Here is a 17,063-nt window from a genome sequence, read left to right on the forward strand (position 1 = left end):
TTAAAACTGCAGATTTTACTAAGTCTTGTTTATATACAAAGAGTTTCCAGCTATTTCTCTCCAGGCTTTTCTCTGGAAGGACTAACTGGGGAGATAAGACAGATCCTCTCTGCATTGCAAATGCAAAAACATCCCTGTGTTTGCTTGGCCCAGCTGCTTGTCTCCTGCTCCAGCCCCGGCCCTTCCTTTCCAGCCTTGCCCAGGGGCTGTGTGGTGTCTCTGGGACACAGCAAACCATGGCACAGGAATCCCAGCTGTTCCAGGCACTGGGACACCAGATTTGCCATGAATGTGTCAGAGGGAATTAAATTAACAATAGGCTTTTTTGGAGGCAGACAAACCACCTGAGGTAAATGGAGAAATAAACCAGAAGCTTTCTGTGATCTGAAACATTTAACTGACTTTTGTGTGTCTCTTGAGGCAGGAGCTGAGGCAATGACAGGAGGTGATGCTCTGGGTATCCCTTGGGCATCTCCACACAGGCTCAAGGATGGCCATTTGGGGGTTTCTGGCTTGAGAACCACGTGTGAGCAGCCCCCTTCATGGAGGCAATGAGAACCTTCCCCAGTCTGGGATTGGCAGGAGTGGCTGCAAGTCCACCACTCATCCTGTGCTATGCCTTTGGGAGAGGATGTGTCCTTACTCCCAGCTGAATCTGCTGCTTTGTCCATGAGCCACTCTCTGCTTCTACAAGCCCCACTGGAAAGGAAAATAAAGTTTCAGCTCATGAAGCCCCTTTGCCTCACTGTGGCCCTTGTGCTGATGGTGTCTGCCCTGGGGCACCCTGCCAGAGCTTTTCCCACATCCCAGCTCAGAGCAGTGGGATAGTGGCTACAGGCATGGATCTGTTGTTTCAGCTTTGCACGCAGAAAGATTCTTTCCTCCAACAGTCCTGAGGAAGCTGCAGCATCTCATGATGGGTAGTGCAGACCTGCTGGGGTCTTGGATAGCCCCAGGCTCATGGATAAGCTGCATCCCAAAGGAACTGCACCCCATCTCCTCTGGGCTCTCAGCATGGCACTGTGTGGCCAGCACTACACACTTTCAAAGAGGGGTTTGTGCCTCCCAAGCAAGTAACACTTCATTCAGTGAGAATTCCTGGCTCTTGGCACCCCCACCAGTGAACTGCCCCTGAGCTCTCCTCCGTGCCAGCAGCTCCCCATTGCCATGGGACTGTCCCCCACTGCCTGAACTGGACACACAGGAGTTCTGCAGGATGGGCTGTGCTGGTAGGAGCAGACTGAGATCTGTGGTGGGTGCTCTCCCCACCTCTACTGGGCACAGATGTGCGCCCCTGCACCTCCACATCTGAGCAAAGCAGCCAGGACAGGGTTAATCTGTCTCCTGTCCTTGGATGTCCTGAGCACAGCACGGAAGCAGCCTCTCCAAGGAGGAGCTGCGGTGCCTTTGGAAAGCCTGGGAGCTCTCTGATGCTCCTTAGGGTAAACTTTTTGCCCATAAGCCCAAACAAGCAGAAGAATTTCACGCTGGCTGGGCTGTGCGTTGGCACGAAGGGCTCTTCAGGGAGCCAGATCGGATCTGAGCGTCTCCTGCTCATGACAGAACGGAGGTGTTGGGCAAAATTCAAATGATAGCTTCCTCCCAGGGTGCTGAGGAGGCAGCACAGGTCGTGGTGCACCGAGCATCTCCCGGGGCTTTCTCACTGCCCCGCTCCTGTGCTGGCGCCTGCCTCGAGCAGCGATCCGGGGCAAGGAGCTCTTGCTGCGGGGGATATTTAAAGGAACGGCGTAAAAAATGCCACAACTCTTTTAAACGTGGGCTGGGCGAGTCCTCGAGGACAGCTCGGTGCCCGCAGGGTGCACCGCAGTCGCTGTGCAGCGCACATACAAATGCGAGCGGGGCCGGAGCCGCCGAGGGCTCCTGCCCTCCCGCCGCCCCGGTCCGCGCAGCACGGCATCCATCACCTATTTATAACTGCAGGCACCGCAGGAGGGGCACTGGACTGATGGCTTCACGCAGGCACGCTAAGTGTTGTTCTATTTCTGTGATTTGCTCTCTTCTGCACAAGCTGTTGGTCCCTCGGATGCCAGAGCACTCTGTGTAGTGTAGACAAAGACTCAGCTTTTTCTCTTTTATTAAAATATTCACCAACTGCACCCCAGTGGCAGGTATATTTACTATTTTTCCGAGCTCACCTGGATAATTGCATCTACTATTCCTTCCCAGTCTGATCGATACCCTTGGTAAATAAGATAACCTGTCAGGTCTGTTGTCACTGCAGCCAAAGGTACTTCAGCAATGAAATTGTTTTGCTGAAGAAATAAATGGCTCTCACAGAATCTGAGAATGCTGTGACCTTTCATCAGTGACCTGAGTGACTCATCCCCTTTTTGTGTGCACAATGCAGCCTCCCACCACGCTGTAAAAGATGCTCCACCAAAGTCCTACTGTTGGGTGCCTGCAGCAATGGGGACCCAAATCCTGTGGGAGCCTCCTGCTCTGGCTGCTTCTCCTCCAGCTTCACACATGCTCTGGGCTGAGGGTTCTCATGTTATGGCCATGGCCTGTTTGTCCAACAGGGGCCCCTGCACCATGCCAGTGCCCCAGAAATGTCCCCAGCACCCCCAGCCCTGTGTGCAGCAGCTCCCCTCTCCCGGGCTGTGAAGTCTCTGACACAAAGGCACGAGCCCACATCCTCAGCACAGGGCAGCCAACCCACACTTGTTCAGCAATCAGGGCTCCACTGGCCATATCAAAACCCCTGAACTGAGTCAGAGCCTGATTTTATCTAATGTGTGCAAAATGAAATAAAGAATTAATCAGAGTTGAGTTCTCTGCATTTAGATGTTGCTGATAGCAATATTTCCTTCTTGTAGAGTGTTTTGCATGCCAAAAAACCAAACCAGTTCTGCATTTTTGTGGAAAAAAGTGGTTGTACATCTGTGCATCTGTATGTGTGCCTGATATTTCTGCCTGACTGGCTTCCCTGGGCTGTCAGCTCAAAAGTTCTCAGTAACATAACAAACCTTGACTGCGTTTGCAACATATCCTCAGCCAAGAGCGGTTTATTTAATGAAGCAAGAAATGCTGCCAAATTTCCAGGCTTGATCCTGATCCCATTAGTGTCAGGAAGAGAATTCCCACCATGTTTGATTTATTGGTTGGGTCTAATCTTGAAAAAGGAGTTAAAAATCTGCTTTCAGCTTGATTTTGCAGAGAAGACCATTGCTCCATGCTGCTGCAGCAGAGAGGCTGTGGGAAGAGCAGAGAGTGCAGGTGGGATTCCTCTCACTTGCTTTTAGACATCTTCAGAGTCTGGCAACAGATAGCCAAGGGAGGGAAAGGGGAATGTTCAGCTGGCCATAAGGCAGGAGCCCAAAAGGGGTGATGATTCAGGAGGTAACCATGGCACAGCTTCTCCAGTGTCACCGGCCCCTTCCTGCCAGCAGAAAATGCTTGTGGGTGGCCCTGCCAATGTCTGGCATAATGTTGGGAGAAGGGAAAGAACAATTATGATTGCTCTCTGCCTTCCTTGCCTGTTTACCCAGTCCCAAAAGTTCTTCCCAGGCCACAGGTGGCACCTGGGACAGGCTGGGTGCTGCCCTGGTTGGTCCAGGCACAATCCCACCCTCTGGTTCCAGGGATAAAGAGCCCTGGGAGGTTTTGAGGGGGGAACTGTAGCATCTTAGACAGGATCCATGTGTGAAGATGGAAGAGCTGGACAGCTTTCAGAGGCGTGGGTGTTTTTTGAGGAAAGGAGAAGAGTTCAGAGCTCTGGAGAAGCCCAGATCTGGAGCACATGTGCAAGGAGCAGGGACTAGGTCTGATCCTAATGTCTCAATCTTCCTGCTACAGAGAGAGAAGATCTCGTTGGTGAATTTATGCTTTATTTTTGGTTTTCCTCTGGATGAGGTGGGAGCTAGACATTTCAGGCTCTGCTGGACCCGTGAGTGGTGCTGAACTGACTCCTCAGTGCGTGCCTGTCACAGATCACTCCCCACTGGCTGCCTGCAGCCTCCCAGCAGTTTTCTGTCTGCAGAGCACTGGGAAGATCATCACCACTCCCTGAGCAGGCAGGCCCCTGCTCCAGCCCGCAGGCCAGCTGGCTCCCAGGCCCCCATAAAGCTTTAAAAGAAGGCAGACTACTCACAAGTGAAAGCATGAGGTGTTTATTTGCACTGCAGACATATTAACTGCACTGAAAGCCAGCTGTGCTCCCTCCTCTGCCCAGCTAAGGTGGGTCTATGTAGGAGCAGCTGACAGAGATAAATGTCAGGAAAAGAGCACAACATCCGTCCCTGGGCCAGTGCTTTCCCAGAAAGGGCTCATTTTAACTCACAGTCCACTTCCTTCAGCTGGCCTCCAAAAGCTGCTGCTGCTGCAAATCACATTATTGAATCAAAGTGTTTGAGCTGGCCATAGTGGGTAACACCGAGATAAAAATGAAAATACTGCTTGGGAGCCTCTGCTAACTTTAACAGCAGAGATCTGTCACCCCTGGTGATGATAAATCTCACCATCACATCCTGCCTTCACAAGCCTTCATGCCAGGGCTACTTCTCTTTTTATTTGCACATCCAATTTTTACAAGTCATATCTAATGCCATCTCAAGGCTGGATGCAAGATGCAAGCACCCACCTGAAGATTTGCAAACTCTACCTTGGCATTTTCCTGCTTAAAGCAGGAGTTCAGGCTACTGCAGTCATTCACCTTCCAAAATAAAACCCCAATCAATAGCCTCCAAAAACTTAAAAATGCCCATTTGTTAGTTCTGCTATGTGCTCTTCCAAAAGAGAGGAAGTGATGCCAAAAATGTCTTTTTCTTCTGCGAAGGAGGTGGGCAGTAGAGGATCTCACAGATCCTGAAACAGCTCAATCACCCAGGAACTGGCACAGCTTGGTAATGTACTTAAAACCTGATTTTTAAATGAATATTTCTATTTCCAAAGCTCTTCCTCCACTGCAAAAATTTCCCCTCTCAGCTGCTCTGCAATGCAGGACCTCTCCTTAGGCTAAAGAGGGAATGCTGTCTCAAACCCATGTACAGTAGAGGAGGGAGGATGCAGTGGAGGGACAAGGTGTCACTCCCTCCATCCCTCAGTCACACAGGAGCAGGGAAGCAAGGGGATGTTAACCAGCTCAGCCTGCTGCAGCAGGGGCTGGAGGGAAACACTGTGGACTGGAGTAAATGTGATCATCTCTTTCCATAGCCAAAATAGTCGGGCTGAGTAGTTTTGCTTCTGAAATCTGGTCCCAGTTTTCTCTCAGATCACAGTCCTGCCTGTCCCTTGTGTGCACAGAGCCCATGATGCTGCTGTCACCATCTCTGCAAAGCAGGTGGGGGCTGCCCCCAGGGAGGTGCCAAGCACAAGCTGATGTGGCAGAAGCAGGGGGGTGTCAGGTACCTCAGAGCTCGTTAGAAGCCTCCCCCTTACAAAGAATGTCGTTCCTCTTCTCCTCAGCTGCCTGGCCAGAGGTTTTGCTCCGGAAGGGTGGCCTCAGACACTGTCTGGCACTTTGGCTGATGCTTCTCACTCGTGACCTCCAGTCTTTGCTGGTGATCACATAGAGCAAGGGGTTGAGGGCACTGTTGAGGCTGGCCAGGCCCCGAGTCACCTGGTAGGAAACATAGACATCCTTTGAAGCCTGTGTGCAGGACCCTGGTGGCCGCCAGCGAAAAAACAGGTTGAGGTTTCTGAAGATGTGATAGGGGAGGAAGCAGATGGAAAAGAGAACCATGACGAGGATCACCAGCCCGATGCTTCTCCTTCTGAGGCTGGCGTCCACGCTGTCATTCCTGCAGAGCACGAACACCACGTGGCAGTAGCAGCCGATGATGATGAGGAACGGGATGACAAAGCCCGTCACGGTGACAGCAAAGGTGTAGGGCAAGTAAACGTGCAGGTGCTCCTGTCCCGTCGTGTCGTGGCACTCCGTCCTGTTGCCGTCTGCTTTGCTGAAGGCGAGGTCGGGAGCTATCTGTGCGATGACCCAGAGCCACACAGCCACGCTGAGCCACACGGAGGAGGCGGCACCCCGGCACCTGCCCCGCACCTTCAGCGGGTGCACGATGCCCAGGTAGCGGTGGATGCTGATGCAGGTGAGGAAGCCGATGCTGGCGTAGAGGTTGACATGGAAGAGGCTGCGGGTGATGCGGCACCAGGGCTGCCCGAAGATCCACACTCTGCCCTGGCGGTAGTAGCTGACGAGGAAGGGCAGGGTGCTGACATAGAGCAGGTCGGCCAGCCCCAGGTTGCCCACCAGCAGGCTCAGGGGCTGGCGGGCACCATCGCGGGGCCCCGTGCACAGGTGCCACAGCCCCAGCCCGTTGCCCAGCAGCCCCAGAGGGATCACGGTCAGGTACACGGCTGGCAGGAAGCGCTGGGCGAAGGCGGAATCCACGGGGCAAAGAGCCCGAGTGCCATTGCCGGGCCACGTGGAGAGAGCGTCCGCGGCCATCGGGGACTGTGCTAGCCGTGCCTGGGTGGCAGAGGGTGGCAGAGCTCGGGGGCACCGGTGCCGCGGCAGCTCCGTGTCCTCCGGCACAGGCTGCTGCTCCCCTCGCCTCTCGGCTCCGGCTGAGCCCGGCCCGGGGCTTCAGGGCGCTGGACTTTCCCCGGGACACGGGGAGGATGTGCCGAGAGCAGCCTCGGCCGAGCGGCTTCCGCCACTCCCCCGGCGCCTCCCCCAGCCCGCTCCGAGCCGGGGTCACCCCCGGCTCGTTTGGGGTGCCTGCAGGGATCAGGAGGAAGGGAGGAGGCACAGGGATGCCTGAGGAGGAGAGCCAAAGCTTTCAGCCTGTTCCTGTTCTGTCCCACTCGCGATCAGGAGAAACCTCCCAGTTATCCACACCGGGGGATGGAAGCTCGCACCCCATGAGCCGCTCTCCCTGCCATTCCTGACAGCCTGTCTCCTGGCTGCGAGGCTCACAAATACCGGGAGGGCACTGGAAGTGTTCCATGGGGCTCCTGCTGCCATCGCCGGTGCCGCGGGCAGTGCCAGCAGGCAGAGATGCACCGGGCTGGCTGCCCCAGCACAGGCAGAGTGAGCCCTGCTCAAGAGCTGCCCCCTCCCTACAGCTGCTCCTGCTGCCTACTTCCATCTCCTCCCCAAGCACAAAAACTCTTTCCCCGTTCCTTCTTCCAGCGGTTCCAGACCCGTGCAGGGAGGACGTGAGACGGGCTGTGCCCTTCCTTTCCCGTCACAGGAGGCACCCAGATAATGCGAAACCGGACCAAGGACTAAAAGCAGCGACCCCAAAGCAGACCCCGAGGAAGGGCAGCCCCTATCGCATTGCTGAGCCGCTGCTGCAGCATAAACGGGGCCAGAAGTCACTCGGATCTGCAGGCGCGGAAGCTGACGGGGAAGCAATGAGAGGTTTACCCTGATAAGCCATTTCGACCTTGGGGAAACGACTTGAGGTGAAGGGCTAGGCTCTGGAGAGACCGCGTCCGCTTGCTTTCCGGGAATTGAATCCGGGCAGGGGCGGGAGGAGGCTGGTATCTCACCGGCCAGTGGGGAGGAGGAGGAGGAGGAGGGAGGCTGAGTCCAGCCCAGCCATCCCGACCCGCGTCCATCCCTCCCCGGGAGTGGCGGAGCATCTCCTCTGGACCACGCTCGGGGACACGGTGGGCAGGCCCAAGAGGCAGAAGGGATGGGGGTTAGCTGAGTGTTGAAGGTACCAGTGTGTTTGTTGACTTCAGAAAGCGCTTGCTGGAGCAGATAAGCGGTGGGAAACGTGTGTTATTTCCTGCCGATGCAGTAAAATCTCACCGTTATGGGTGTGCCGCCGAGAAGGTGAAGTGTGGAACTGTTTCCTTGTGGTGAAGATACGGCTTTGCTGCGGCTTGCAGATGCTCTGGTGGGTGTGTGCAGCTGGAGTGACAGCAGCAGGGGGGTCCTTGGGGCTGCACCCCTCAGGGAAGTGACTCCATCCTGCCCTGCTCCTGCTCCCTTTGCCTCTGTGCACTCCAGCTGCTCCTGCAGCCTGGGCTCGGGGTGGCACTTGCAGAGCTTTATGGAGGTGTAGAAGGGCAGCAAGAGGAGAGGAACAGTTCCCTTTGTCCCAGAGCATCAAACTTTGGGGAAACTGAGGCAGAGATAGCAGCTGGCTGGGCGGGCTTCTGTGATCATGGGTAGGGTCATGAGCTGTTCTCAGCAATGAGGGCAGAGCTTTCCCTGTCTTGAGAATGAAAGCTTGGAGTTGGTGCCTCCTGCTGTGGGAAGAGAGGAGCAGGGCAGGGCATGGGGAGCTCTGTCCATGGGGAGAGCCCCATGCCCTCCACATCTCCTGTTCCCTGGACCCTTTGGAGGCACAATCACAGAGCTTTTCCCTTGTGCCTGCCTCCTGTGTGTTTTAGATGTTCATTTGACCCATGGTTTCTCTCACAGTCCAGGTGCTACTGCCAGCTCTGCCCAAACATCCTGCATGAGGATGCTCCCCTCTGGCTCCTGGCTCTGGCAGGCAGCAGCAGTGCTGATGTCAGGATGAGAACACAGGGCCAAGACAGCTCCTGCAAACACACAACCTGAATCATGTGTTTCCAGGAAAAATAAAAAACCCATTTGATCTACTTTTTTTTTTTTTTTTTTTTTTTTTTTTTCAGTTGAGAGCTGCATTCCTGTGCTCAGTTTCTGAAAATGTTTCACTGTAACAAGGGGCTCATCCAGCCCTCTCTCACCCAGCTCTATGCATTTAAAAATCATCAGTCATGAGAATGGCTTGGAACAGCAATTCTGATGCATGTTGTTTACTCATCCAGCAGGACAGTTTTCCTTCAGCTGCTGCGTGTGCTTGCACAGAAATGAGCTGTGCTCTGCTGCTCATCGCTGGCTCAGGAGTGTGGTTGGCACATCCCAGGCTGTGTGCAGATGTGCCTTGAGGATAGGAGTGAATTTTCTTTCAGTTTGGGGATTTTTATCCTTACACATCACCTGTGGATGGGGTGGAAGATTCCTCTGTTGCCCCACACGAGCAGGCAAAGCCAGGACCCTGCGTCAGAGCCTCAAATAACCACGTTTCCAGGGTAGCAGGGCTTTAGAGAGAAATATTGTGAGACTAGCAATCAAACTGCAAGAGCTGATTTCCCTGTATTCATAGGGAAAAATAACTCTGATTTATTTGGAATCATTAATTCATTATTTAGATGCTTAGTGAATCAGAGAGACATTCTGCAGGGAAAAAAAAAGATAATTATAGCAGAGGTGTGTTGAGTCATTTGTTTGAGATGAGAATTGCAGGTTGCTGCCTAAAAAGTGACCTTCTGATTTTTACCATCACCCAGAGGTGGCTAGGCAGGATCTGGGAGTGTGTGACAGCCCTGGCAGCTCACCTAGCCTTGGTGGCTGAGTCCCAACATGCTTGAACAATAACTGGCTTAAAATCAGGATTTTCACAACCCACAATGTGTTTTATCCATGTCAGTCGAGGAATGTGGTAGTTTTGAAGTCTACATGAGCTTTGGGTCACCACTTGTTTGGCATGGCCACCAGAGAACTGAAAAAGCCAACCCAAGCTGTTTGTTCTGCAATTTGCTGCCTGCTGGAGGTTCACCATGTGCCCCACATCAAACAGAATTAATGATTTGTATTCAGGCTGAGCACCAGATGATTGCAGTAAATAATTCTCTTTGTAGGCAATGTTTTACTGCAAGAGCAGTGAGGTTTCTTTTTTTCTTTCTTTTTTTTTTTTTTTTTTTTACCCCCATGAGGTGGCTGAACCGCATCCTTTACTTTCATTTTCTTTTCAGTTCTTGCAGGGCCTGAGGGAATATATGAGCTGCCTTGGGCCTGCTGCATTTCTGCTGCTGCAGGGGAGGCTTTTCCTTGGGCTGGAGAGAGGAGCTCCCCCTGCCATTCAGGCTCTCGTCTCTTCAGCCCCAGACCTGCCCTGCTCAGGAGCACAGTGAGCTGGGGATGGGGCTGCACCACGCTGGGGAAATCCCAGCCCAGGGGAATGGAGGAAATGTGGGCCTGGCAGCAGGAGGGATGAGCTATAGGGGAGTTTGGGCATTGATTTTTGGGAGCTAAGAGGCTGTTCTGTGGCTGCAGACACAGCAGCAGTGCCATGCCCTGCCCTGCTCTCCTGCACATCCCAGCACTGGAGACCTGGGCACTGCTACAGCCAGGGCTCTGCCATCAGCAGAGCTTATGGCTGGGTTAGAGTGAAGGATTTAACACAGGATGTAATAAATTGTAATATTGTGTTCAGTGCTTTGATTCACATTTTTTTCTTTTTCCTTCTCTTACTCTAAGCAGCCTGAACTGAGGTGCCTCCAAGCTGCCCCACCCTGTGCCAGGACTTTCCTGCGCCCACCGAGCTGACCCTGAACAGCAGGGCTGGGCTCGCCCTGCACACACAAGCTCCACTCCTGGATGAGCACATCTTTATTTTTAGTTCCAGAAATACCCATCTAAGAAGTCCATCTCTCACCTGGACGCGCCACCCAAACCGCGGCTCCTTCCAGCTGCGCGTTCCCTCTGCACATCTGTGCGAGGCCGTTAGAGGGCATTTGGGTTTCACTTTCCATCACCCAGAAGCACTTTTCACTGGGACAAAGTACAGCCAGAGCAGCCGAGCAGCTCTCCTGCGCCGACTCCTGCATGGCTGGAGCAGCTCCAGCCCGTCGGGAGACGGCCCCGACTCATCTTTGCGATTTGTTTTCCCTTTTCCCTGCTTCTCCCTTGGCCCCGGCTCGCGGGGAATGTGCTTGGATGGCAGGCGGGTCTGTCTGCTGCTGTCTGAGCTCCTGGCTTGCCGAAGCCCTGCCAAACCACCAGAGGAGGAGGCCAGGCAGAGCGGGAAGGCTCGTGTTTATTCTGGAGGGATGAGGGGAAGGTGAGTTAGAACTGCCATCAGCAGGACCCTGCCCGTGCCCGGGAAGGCAGGGTGGGTACCGTGGGCTGGCTGAGCTCCTGCATGGCTGAGCAGCTCAGCCTGGTGTGGCAGTGACTTGTGGGGTCACAGGGAGCTCGATGACCCGCTCCCTCCCTGGGGGGCCAGGGCATGAGGGCTCCCTCCAGGGATTTTGGCTTCCAGGTGCTGGAGATGGTCTCTCCTGAAGTCCCTGCAAAGCAGAGCTGCGTGATGTGGCAGAGAAGCAGCATCACCTCTTCAGAAGCCTCACTGGGCCAGGAAAGGACCAATTCCTGGTTTCTTGGGTGGTTTATGCTTGGAACAGGATTTCCTCATTTCTCATTTCATTCAGCCTAAGGAACTCGGAATGCTGCCCAGTACCCCTGCCTGGGGCAGTGGGGTGTGCAGAGGAGGCAGGTGATGGGTGACACAGGGATCTTGTTCTCTTGTTTCCAGCCTCCTTTGCAGCCAAAGTCCATAATTTCCTCTCTGTTTTCCCAGTGGAAACACCCTCCATCTTCACCATAACCACAGTGCCATGGGTTTGTGCCAGACTCTTTGCAGGATGAGGCGTTGGCTCCAGGGTGAATCCAGGGTGGGCACAGCTACAAACGACCTCCTCTTGCCCTCTGGAAAGGCAGAATGGAGATCAGTGGGGACATGGGGAGGGCTGGTGGTGTGTCCCCTGCATGTAGCATGGCAGTGCAGGGGGAAAGAAATGGGCAGAAAGTACCACCTGCACACCAGAAAGGCAGATTAGCACTGGGGATGTGCCAGGCTAAAGGGGTGGCAGAAGCACCTCCCGTGTGTGCCCAGGGAGCTAGGCAGGAGCTGCAAATCCATCTCTGGCCATGGGGGCAGAGCTCACCTGCATGGCATCCACAGTGCTCCTGGATTCAGACATCCAGAGACCCCAACATTGTGGTCAGCACCTCCATCAGCTGTTTCAGGAGATGGCTCGTGTGTCCTGAGACACGCTCAGCTCATGGCTGAGGAGGGCTGATGGGGGCCCACAGGTCAGAAGCGCTGCTGGCCGTTCCCTTCCCTTTGTCATCACCCGTGTGTCTCCCGGAGGAGCAGCCCCCCAGGCTCACTCACCGCGGGCAGCGCTGCGGGCAGGGCCGGGCAGGGCCCGGCCGAGCAGAGGCGCCGCTGGGTCTCCAGCCGGCACAGGCGGTTCTGGTTGGACACGCGGCTGGCAAAGCCCAGCCCGCAGGTGGCCGAGCAGGGGCTCCACTCCGTGCCCCACGGCGGGCAGGGGTACCGCAGCAGAGGGGACACCGCCCCGGGGGCTGCAAGACACGACACGGGGGAAAGGGGGGTTGGAGGCAGTTGCTGTGCACGCTGTGGTGCTGCAGGCAAAGAGGCCTGGGAGGTGTCCCCTGCTGGTGTTTCACAGCCTGGGGTGAAGGCGCCATCCCCAGAGATTTCCGTGGGCATCCCTGTCGCAGACATGTTTTATGAAAAATCATTTCCTTGGGACTTTTCCTCCTGAGAAGCTGAGAGGCCTCAGGAACAAAATGTAAACAATGGTTATCTGCTGCTGTGGAATGCAACAGGTGCATCTGTGATTGGCCCATGTTGGATGTTTCTAATTAATGGCCAATCACAGTCCAGCTGGCTCGGGCAGAGAGTCCGAGACAGAATGTTATCATTCTTTGCTATTCTATTCTTAGTTAGCCTTGTGATGAAATCTTTTCTTCTATTCTTTTAGTATAGTTTTAATGTAATATATATATAATAAAATAATAAACCAAGCCTTCTGAGGAGTCAGATCCTTGTCTCTTCCCTCAACCAAAAACCCCTGTGAACACGGTCACACATTCCCTCCCTGGAGCTGCCCTGCATCTCACCTGCCCTGGCATCGCGGGGCAGGGGCTGCTCCCGGGCACCTTCGCAGATCCACTCGGGGCAGCATTTCCCTGGGATCTCCACGCGCCGGGGGAAGGGGCAGTCGGGGCTGGGCAGCCGCACATCCTCCTGGCACAGCGGGATGCAGGTGAAGCCCCCGTCCAGGCAGTGGCACTGGATCTTGCAGCTGGGCTGGAAAACCTCCCCGTCTCGGTAGAGCCGGCCGTTCACCTCGCAGCCCTCCTCATCGTCCTCAACTGCAAGAGACAGCCGGGGAGCCCGTGAGGGACAGAGGGACAGAGAGATGGGAATGGCAGGGGCACTGCTGGGGGTAATTGTGGGGCTGGACAAAGGGACAGAGGTGGGGAACCACAGAATTGACCGAGCAATGTGCAGGGCAGACATGGATGTGAAGCAGCATGTTCATCACTCAGTCTCCTCCCCTTCCCTGCCTTCTCTCCTCACTCTGTTTTTTCAAAGTAACAGCTCACAAACTGTGAGAACACCCCTGCCCTTTGGCTCTGACCCTGCCTTCAGGATTTCCAGGCTGGGAAAAGTTTCTCTGAGATTCCTCTGCAGGACCCCCAGGCTCCAGCCTTGGCATCCCTGGGACCCCCATGTCCATTGTCACTGAAACCATCCTGAATTCTCAGACAGAAAGCAGCACAAGAGCCGGGGCACAGCCCCACGGCCAAGCTGCATGAACCATCCTCAGGAAAGCTGCTCTCCCAGCCTCACCCACTCCCCTGGTGGTGCTGCGGGGTGTCTGTAGCCATGTGAGGCCATGGCTGGAGCAGGGCTGTGTGCTGGGCTGGACTCTGCGGTACCCCAGGGGAAAGGGGGCACCCTGTGCTCACAGTTGCAGGTGCCTGCTGTCCCCGCAGGTGCTGAGCTGTAGTCACAGACGAGGCCCTGGCTCTGGTCACAGACGTGCAGGAAGTCGCAGGGCTCTCCCAGGCGCCGGGCACAGACCTTGCAGCAGCCACAGCCATCCAGGACCAGCGGGGAGCCGCGGGGACAGCGCGGTGGCACCCAGGGACAGTAGCAGGGCCGCCGGCACAGCTGGGCACAAACCTGTGGGGGCAAAGCTGAATCCATACAGGTGGTTTTGGGCTGGCAGCTGCTTTGTCACTTGGGTCAGCCAGGTAACTTTGTCACTGGGACAGCCAGATAACTTTGTCTCAACCATGGGGGCAGGTTTTTGGTGGAGGGGAGCTCCAAATCCATGGGAATATCTTAAAGCATCCTGGAAAGCTACAAAGCTACTGTCCCCTTTGAAGGGCACCTATGGAAAACCATGGAGAATCAAGGATGCTCAGAGGCTCAGCACTCTGAAAGATGGGGGCTTTAGTGTGCCACTGCTCTGAACACACAGGAGAATGGAGTTACAAGGTGAACATACCAGGCAGTGGTGGTTATTTAGTGAGGTCAGCAGCCCCAAACAGCCCTGTGGGAGAGAGGAAGGGAGGGAGGTAAAGCAGCCCATCCCCATGCCTGCCCCCAAGGCAGCAGGCTGTGCCCAGCCCAGGAGAAGTGACTTTGCAGGGACTGAATTCACATGGGGAGTGCACAGCACCTCACTCCTTACACTATCAAGAGCTCTCATTCATGCCAAAACCAGGACATTGCATCGGCAGCAGGACTCTGAAGCCAGGCAGAGCTCACTGCATTCCTCACTGGTCCAGCTGCATCCTCTGCTTGTCCCTGGCTGCAGATCCTCACCTGGCCTGGCCCACTGGGCAAGGAGCCCAGAGATAGGCACATTTCAAGGACTGGGAGCTGTTTTCCCTCGTGCCTAGACTGAGTAATCCCTTTGGCAGGGCTGTGCACTGCAGTCCTTTGCCTGCTTAGCCAGTTGTCTGCCAGGGAGGTGCTCACAGGAGTTCACCTGGGCAGGTGGATTTTATACCCTTGGCTCATCCTGCTTGCACAACCACTCTGGCCCCAACAGTTCTTTTAGGCTCTTGGGCTCCCATCACATCACATGTGACAGAGCTATTGCACATAGAGCCTGAAGCCACGAGAGCTGGCTCTGCAGTTTGGTAGTGAATCCTTCACCAGTGCTGGCCTGACAGTGCTGTGAGGCCCCTGGCAACCCTGCTGCTCAGCACCATGCATGTGCTGAGGGCAGCACAGCAAACCTGCAACCAAAACATTCATCCCTGCCCTGGTCTAGGTACTGGTGTGACTGCTGAGTCTGCCAGGAGATCAGTGGGCTCAGCCAGACCATGCAGGTTTTAGATACCACTTTTCTTTTTCTTTCAGTTTCTCCCAGGGGCACCAGGTCTGACATGATGAGTCAGACAGAGAGGGTGGCTCATGCCGCTCTATCTGTTCCCCATTTGCTGTTCAGATGCTTTTCATGGAGCTGTAGGAGTGTCAGTGCCAATAACTGGAGTTAAAATATGGATTGGGATGGGGTAATCTGGGTCTTGTCCTAGTTCTGCCAGTGAGCAGCATTATTAATGTGGCAGGGACTGAGGGACCAGCTGTGGTGGCCAGGTTTGGGCTGGCAGCATGATGGCCCTTGGTGATTCTCCAGGCACTCATGAGCACCTGGGGCAGGAATCACTGCTCTGTTACAGCTTGCCAAGGGCATTTTTCATCTTTCAGGAGGTTGTTATTACAAATCAATGCTTTAGAAAGATTAGCCAAGCCATAAATCTATTTCTCCCTGCTCCTTGTAATTTACTTGTCTTTAGATGACAATGTGGCTTCTGTCAGAGACCTGTGGGAAAAGAGTCAAATAGGCATGACATGGCCACAACATCCCTGCCTGGGGATTCAGGCAGCAATTGGAACTTGGAGCTGAGATGCCCCACATTTTTCAACATTCCTGTTCTCTGCACAGGCAAATATTTTCACACAGAGTCCAAGAGAAAAAAAAATAAAATTAATAAAACCTCTACAACAACCCAAAATCCCATTGGAGGCACTGGCTTGGCGTGAGCATTCCGAGAAGTGGGGAGAGCTGAGTAATGCCAGGGCTGGTGCTCGTGGCTTGGCCCCTGCCTCGGGAGCCTGGGCGGGGATGGAGGAGCCTGGAGGAGCCTGCAGGAGGCTGCAGGAGCCTGGAGGAGCCCGGAGGAGCCTGGAGGAGCCGCTGCCGCCCCGCTGCTGCTCGCTGCCTGCCGGGGACAGAGCGCGGAGAGCGGCAGGGGCGCGGAGCGCATTGCCGGCATTCCTGTGCGCTGCGGGCATTCACAGCGAGCCTCGGGCCCAGGAACGCTCGAAGCCCGCTGCTTCATCCCAAACTCCTCTCCGAGCACAGCTCTGCCCCTGTATCAGCCCAGCCCGGCTGCCGGGCTCAGAGGTGGTGACGCCCCTTCCCTCCCGCAGCCCTCTCCGGGTGCTCCTCGGCTGAAGCTGCCCCGGTGCCCCGTGTGCCTTACCTTGGAGAGGACGCAGAGCAGGGAGAGGAACAGGAGCTGCTTCTCCAGCTGGAGGGTCATGCTGCTCTCCCCGTGCCACTTCAGCACATCACCCCCCAGGCAGTTTGGAGGCAGTGTTCGCAGGTTTTAAAGCCCAGAGTAGGTCCTGCTGGTGTTTATACTCTCCCTGCTCTGATGTCACTCACAGGCTCCAATATAAACATGAGTAGGTTTGGACAGGCCTCAAGATTTTCTTTTTTTTTCCTTTCTTTTTTTTTTTTTTTTTCTTTCCAGCCCACATTCCAGCTGCCATTTCCACTCTTCTCAAGGTGAGAATATGCTGTCCACAGGGACAAGGAGTGAAGGGAAGGGATGCTGTGCTGTCCCTGGGGAGCAGTCTGGGCAACCAGGCTGCTGGGGTAATCCAGCTCCTTTCTCCTTGCCGGGCAGGGAAGCTTCATGCCCCATCCTACTGATCAAAGTCTGGCCAGGCAGAGCTGGCACCTTCCCCTTGGGATTTGAAGGGGTTGGTAGGGCTGTCCCTGCTGCTGCTGTGGGACAGTGCTGTGACCAGGCAGCAACAGTGCATCCACCCCTGTATTTAATGCATGGCAGGCTGTGGAAGAGGGGTCACCCAAAGGAGCTGGAAATGGATTTGCTTTGGTGGTGCTGCCACATCATCCCCACCCTGAGAGGGACTGTGGCCACTGGGGAGGCTGTGGGGTGGGGTGGGGTGGTTGGATGCACATCGTGTTGCATTGTCTTGAAGCAGAGAAGGCTGCAGTCTGACCCTGCTGATTTCAAGCCTTGTTAAATGCAAATTCAGCCCCTGAAGTATTATGATCATCTTAATCAATTGTGAGAATTAGAAATCCAAGTTTGGGGATGAAAAGCAGGTGCTCAGCCATTGCCTCCCAATGCTTTCTCATTCTGCCCCATGCAAGCTTTTCTCTTGTCCCCTGTGATTGAGGATGTGAGGCTGGCTCTTAGGAAAGACAAACCTTAGCACTTCAAGACCTACACT

General features: G+C 54.9%; 2 protein-coding genes across 3 annotated transcripts; both read right to left on the bottom strand.

Annotated features, from left to right (window-relative positions):
• Positions 1 to 4,114: 4,114 nt before the first annotated feature.
• On the bottom strand, positions 4,115 to 7,645 carry LOC102064994 (P2Y purinoceptor 1-like). Its single transcript, XM_026795265.2, has one exon. The coding sequence runs from the start codon at positions 6,419 to 6,421 to the stop codon at positions 5,369 to 5,371; it is 1,053 nt and encodes a 350-aa protein (XP_026651066.1). The 5' UTR covers positions 6,422 to 7,645; the 3' UTR covers positions 4,115 to 5,368.
• Positions 7,646 to 9,115: 1,470 nt separating this feature from the next.
• On the bottom strand, positions 9,116 to 16,239 carry CCN5 (cellular communication network factor 5). 2 transcript variants are annotated; one of them, XM_005490000.4, is made up of 5 exons: positions 16,061 to 16,239; positions 13,526 to 13,742; positions 12,671 to 12,925; positions 11,916 to 12,109; positions 9,116 to 11,446 (listed from the first exon to the last, which is right to left on the bottom strand). In XM_005490000.4, exons 1-5 carry the CDS (start codon positions 16,118 to 16,120, stop codon positions 11,423 to 11,425), a joined length of 750 nt encoding a protein of 249 aa, XP_005490057.2. In that variant the 5' UTR covers positions 16,121 to 16,239; the 3' UTR covers positions 9,116 to 11,422. The 2 variants fall into 2 exon arrangements, with proteins under 2 accessions (XP_005490057.2, XP_074409731.1); XM_074553630.1 differs by lacking the exon at positions 9,116 to 11,446 and having other exon boundaries at positions 11,856 to 12,109.
• Positions 16,240 to 17,063: the final 824 nt, after the last annotated feature.

The sequence above is a fragment of the Zonotrichia albicollis genome, chromosome 17 (genome assembly GCF_047830755.1).
Source record: "Zonotrichia albicollis isolate bZonAlb1 chromosome 17, bZonAlb1.hap1, whole genome shotgun sequence".
Lineage (NCBI taxonomy): Eukaryota > Metazoa > Chordata > Aves > Passeriformes > Passerellidae > Zonotrichia > Zonotrichia albicollis.

What these genes read in the sequence shown, in the direction of transcription:
- LOC102064994 (XM_026795265.2), bottom strand. Translation starts at nt 6,421, where the DNA reads ATGGCCGCGGACGCTCTCTCCACGTGGCCCGGCAATGGCACTCGGGCT.
- CCN5 (XM_074553630.1), bottom strand. Translation starts at nt 16,120, where the DNA reads ATGACCCTCCAGCTGGAGAAGCAGCTCCTGTTCCTCTCCCTGCTCTGC. An exon ending in TGCTCTGCGTCCTCTCCAAG is followed by an intron (nt 13,743 to 16,060) that starts GTAAGGCACACG and finishes TTGCCCCCACAG; the next exon opens with GTTTGTGCCCAGCTGTGCCG. An exon ending in GACAGCAGGCACCTGCAACT is followed by an intron (nt 12,926 to 13,525) that starts GTGAGCACAGGG and finishes TGTCTCTTGCAG; the next exon opens with TTGAGGACGATGAGGAGGGC.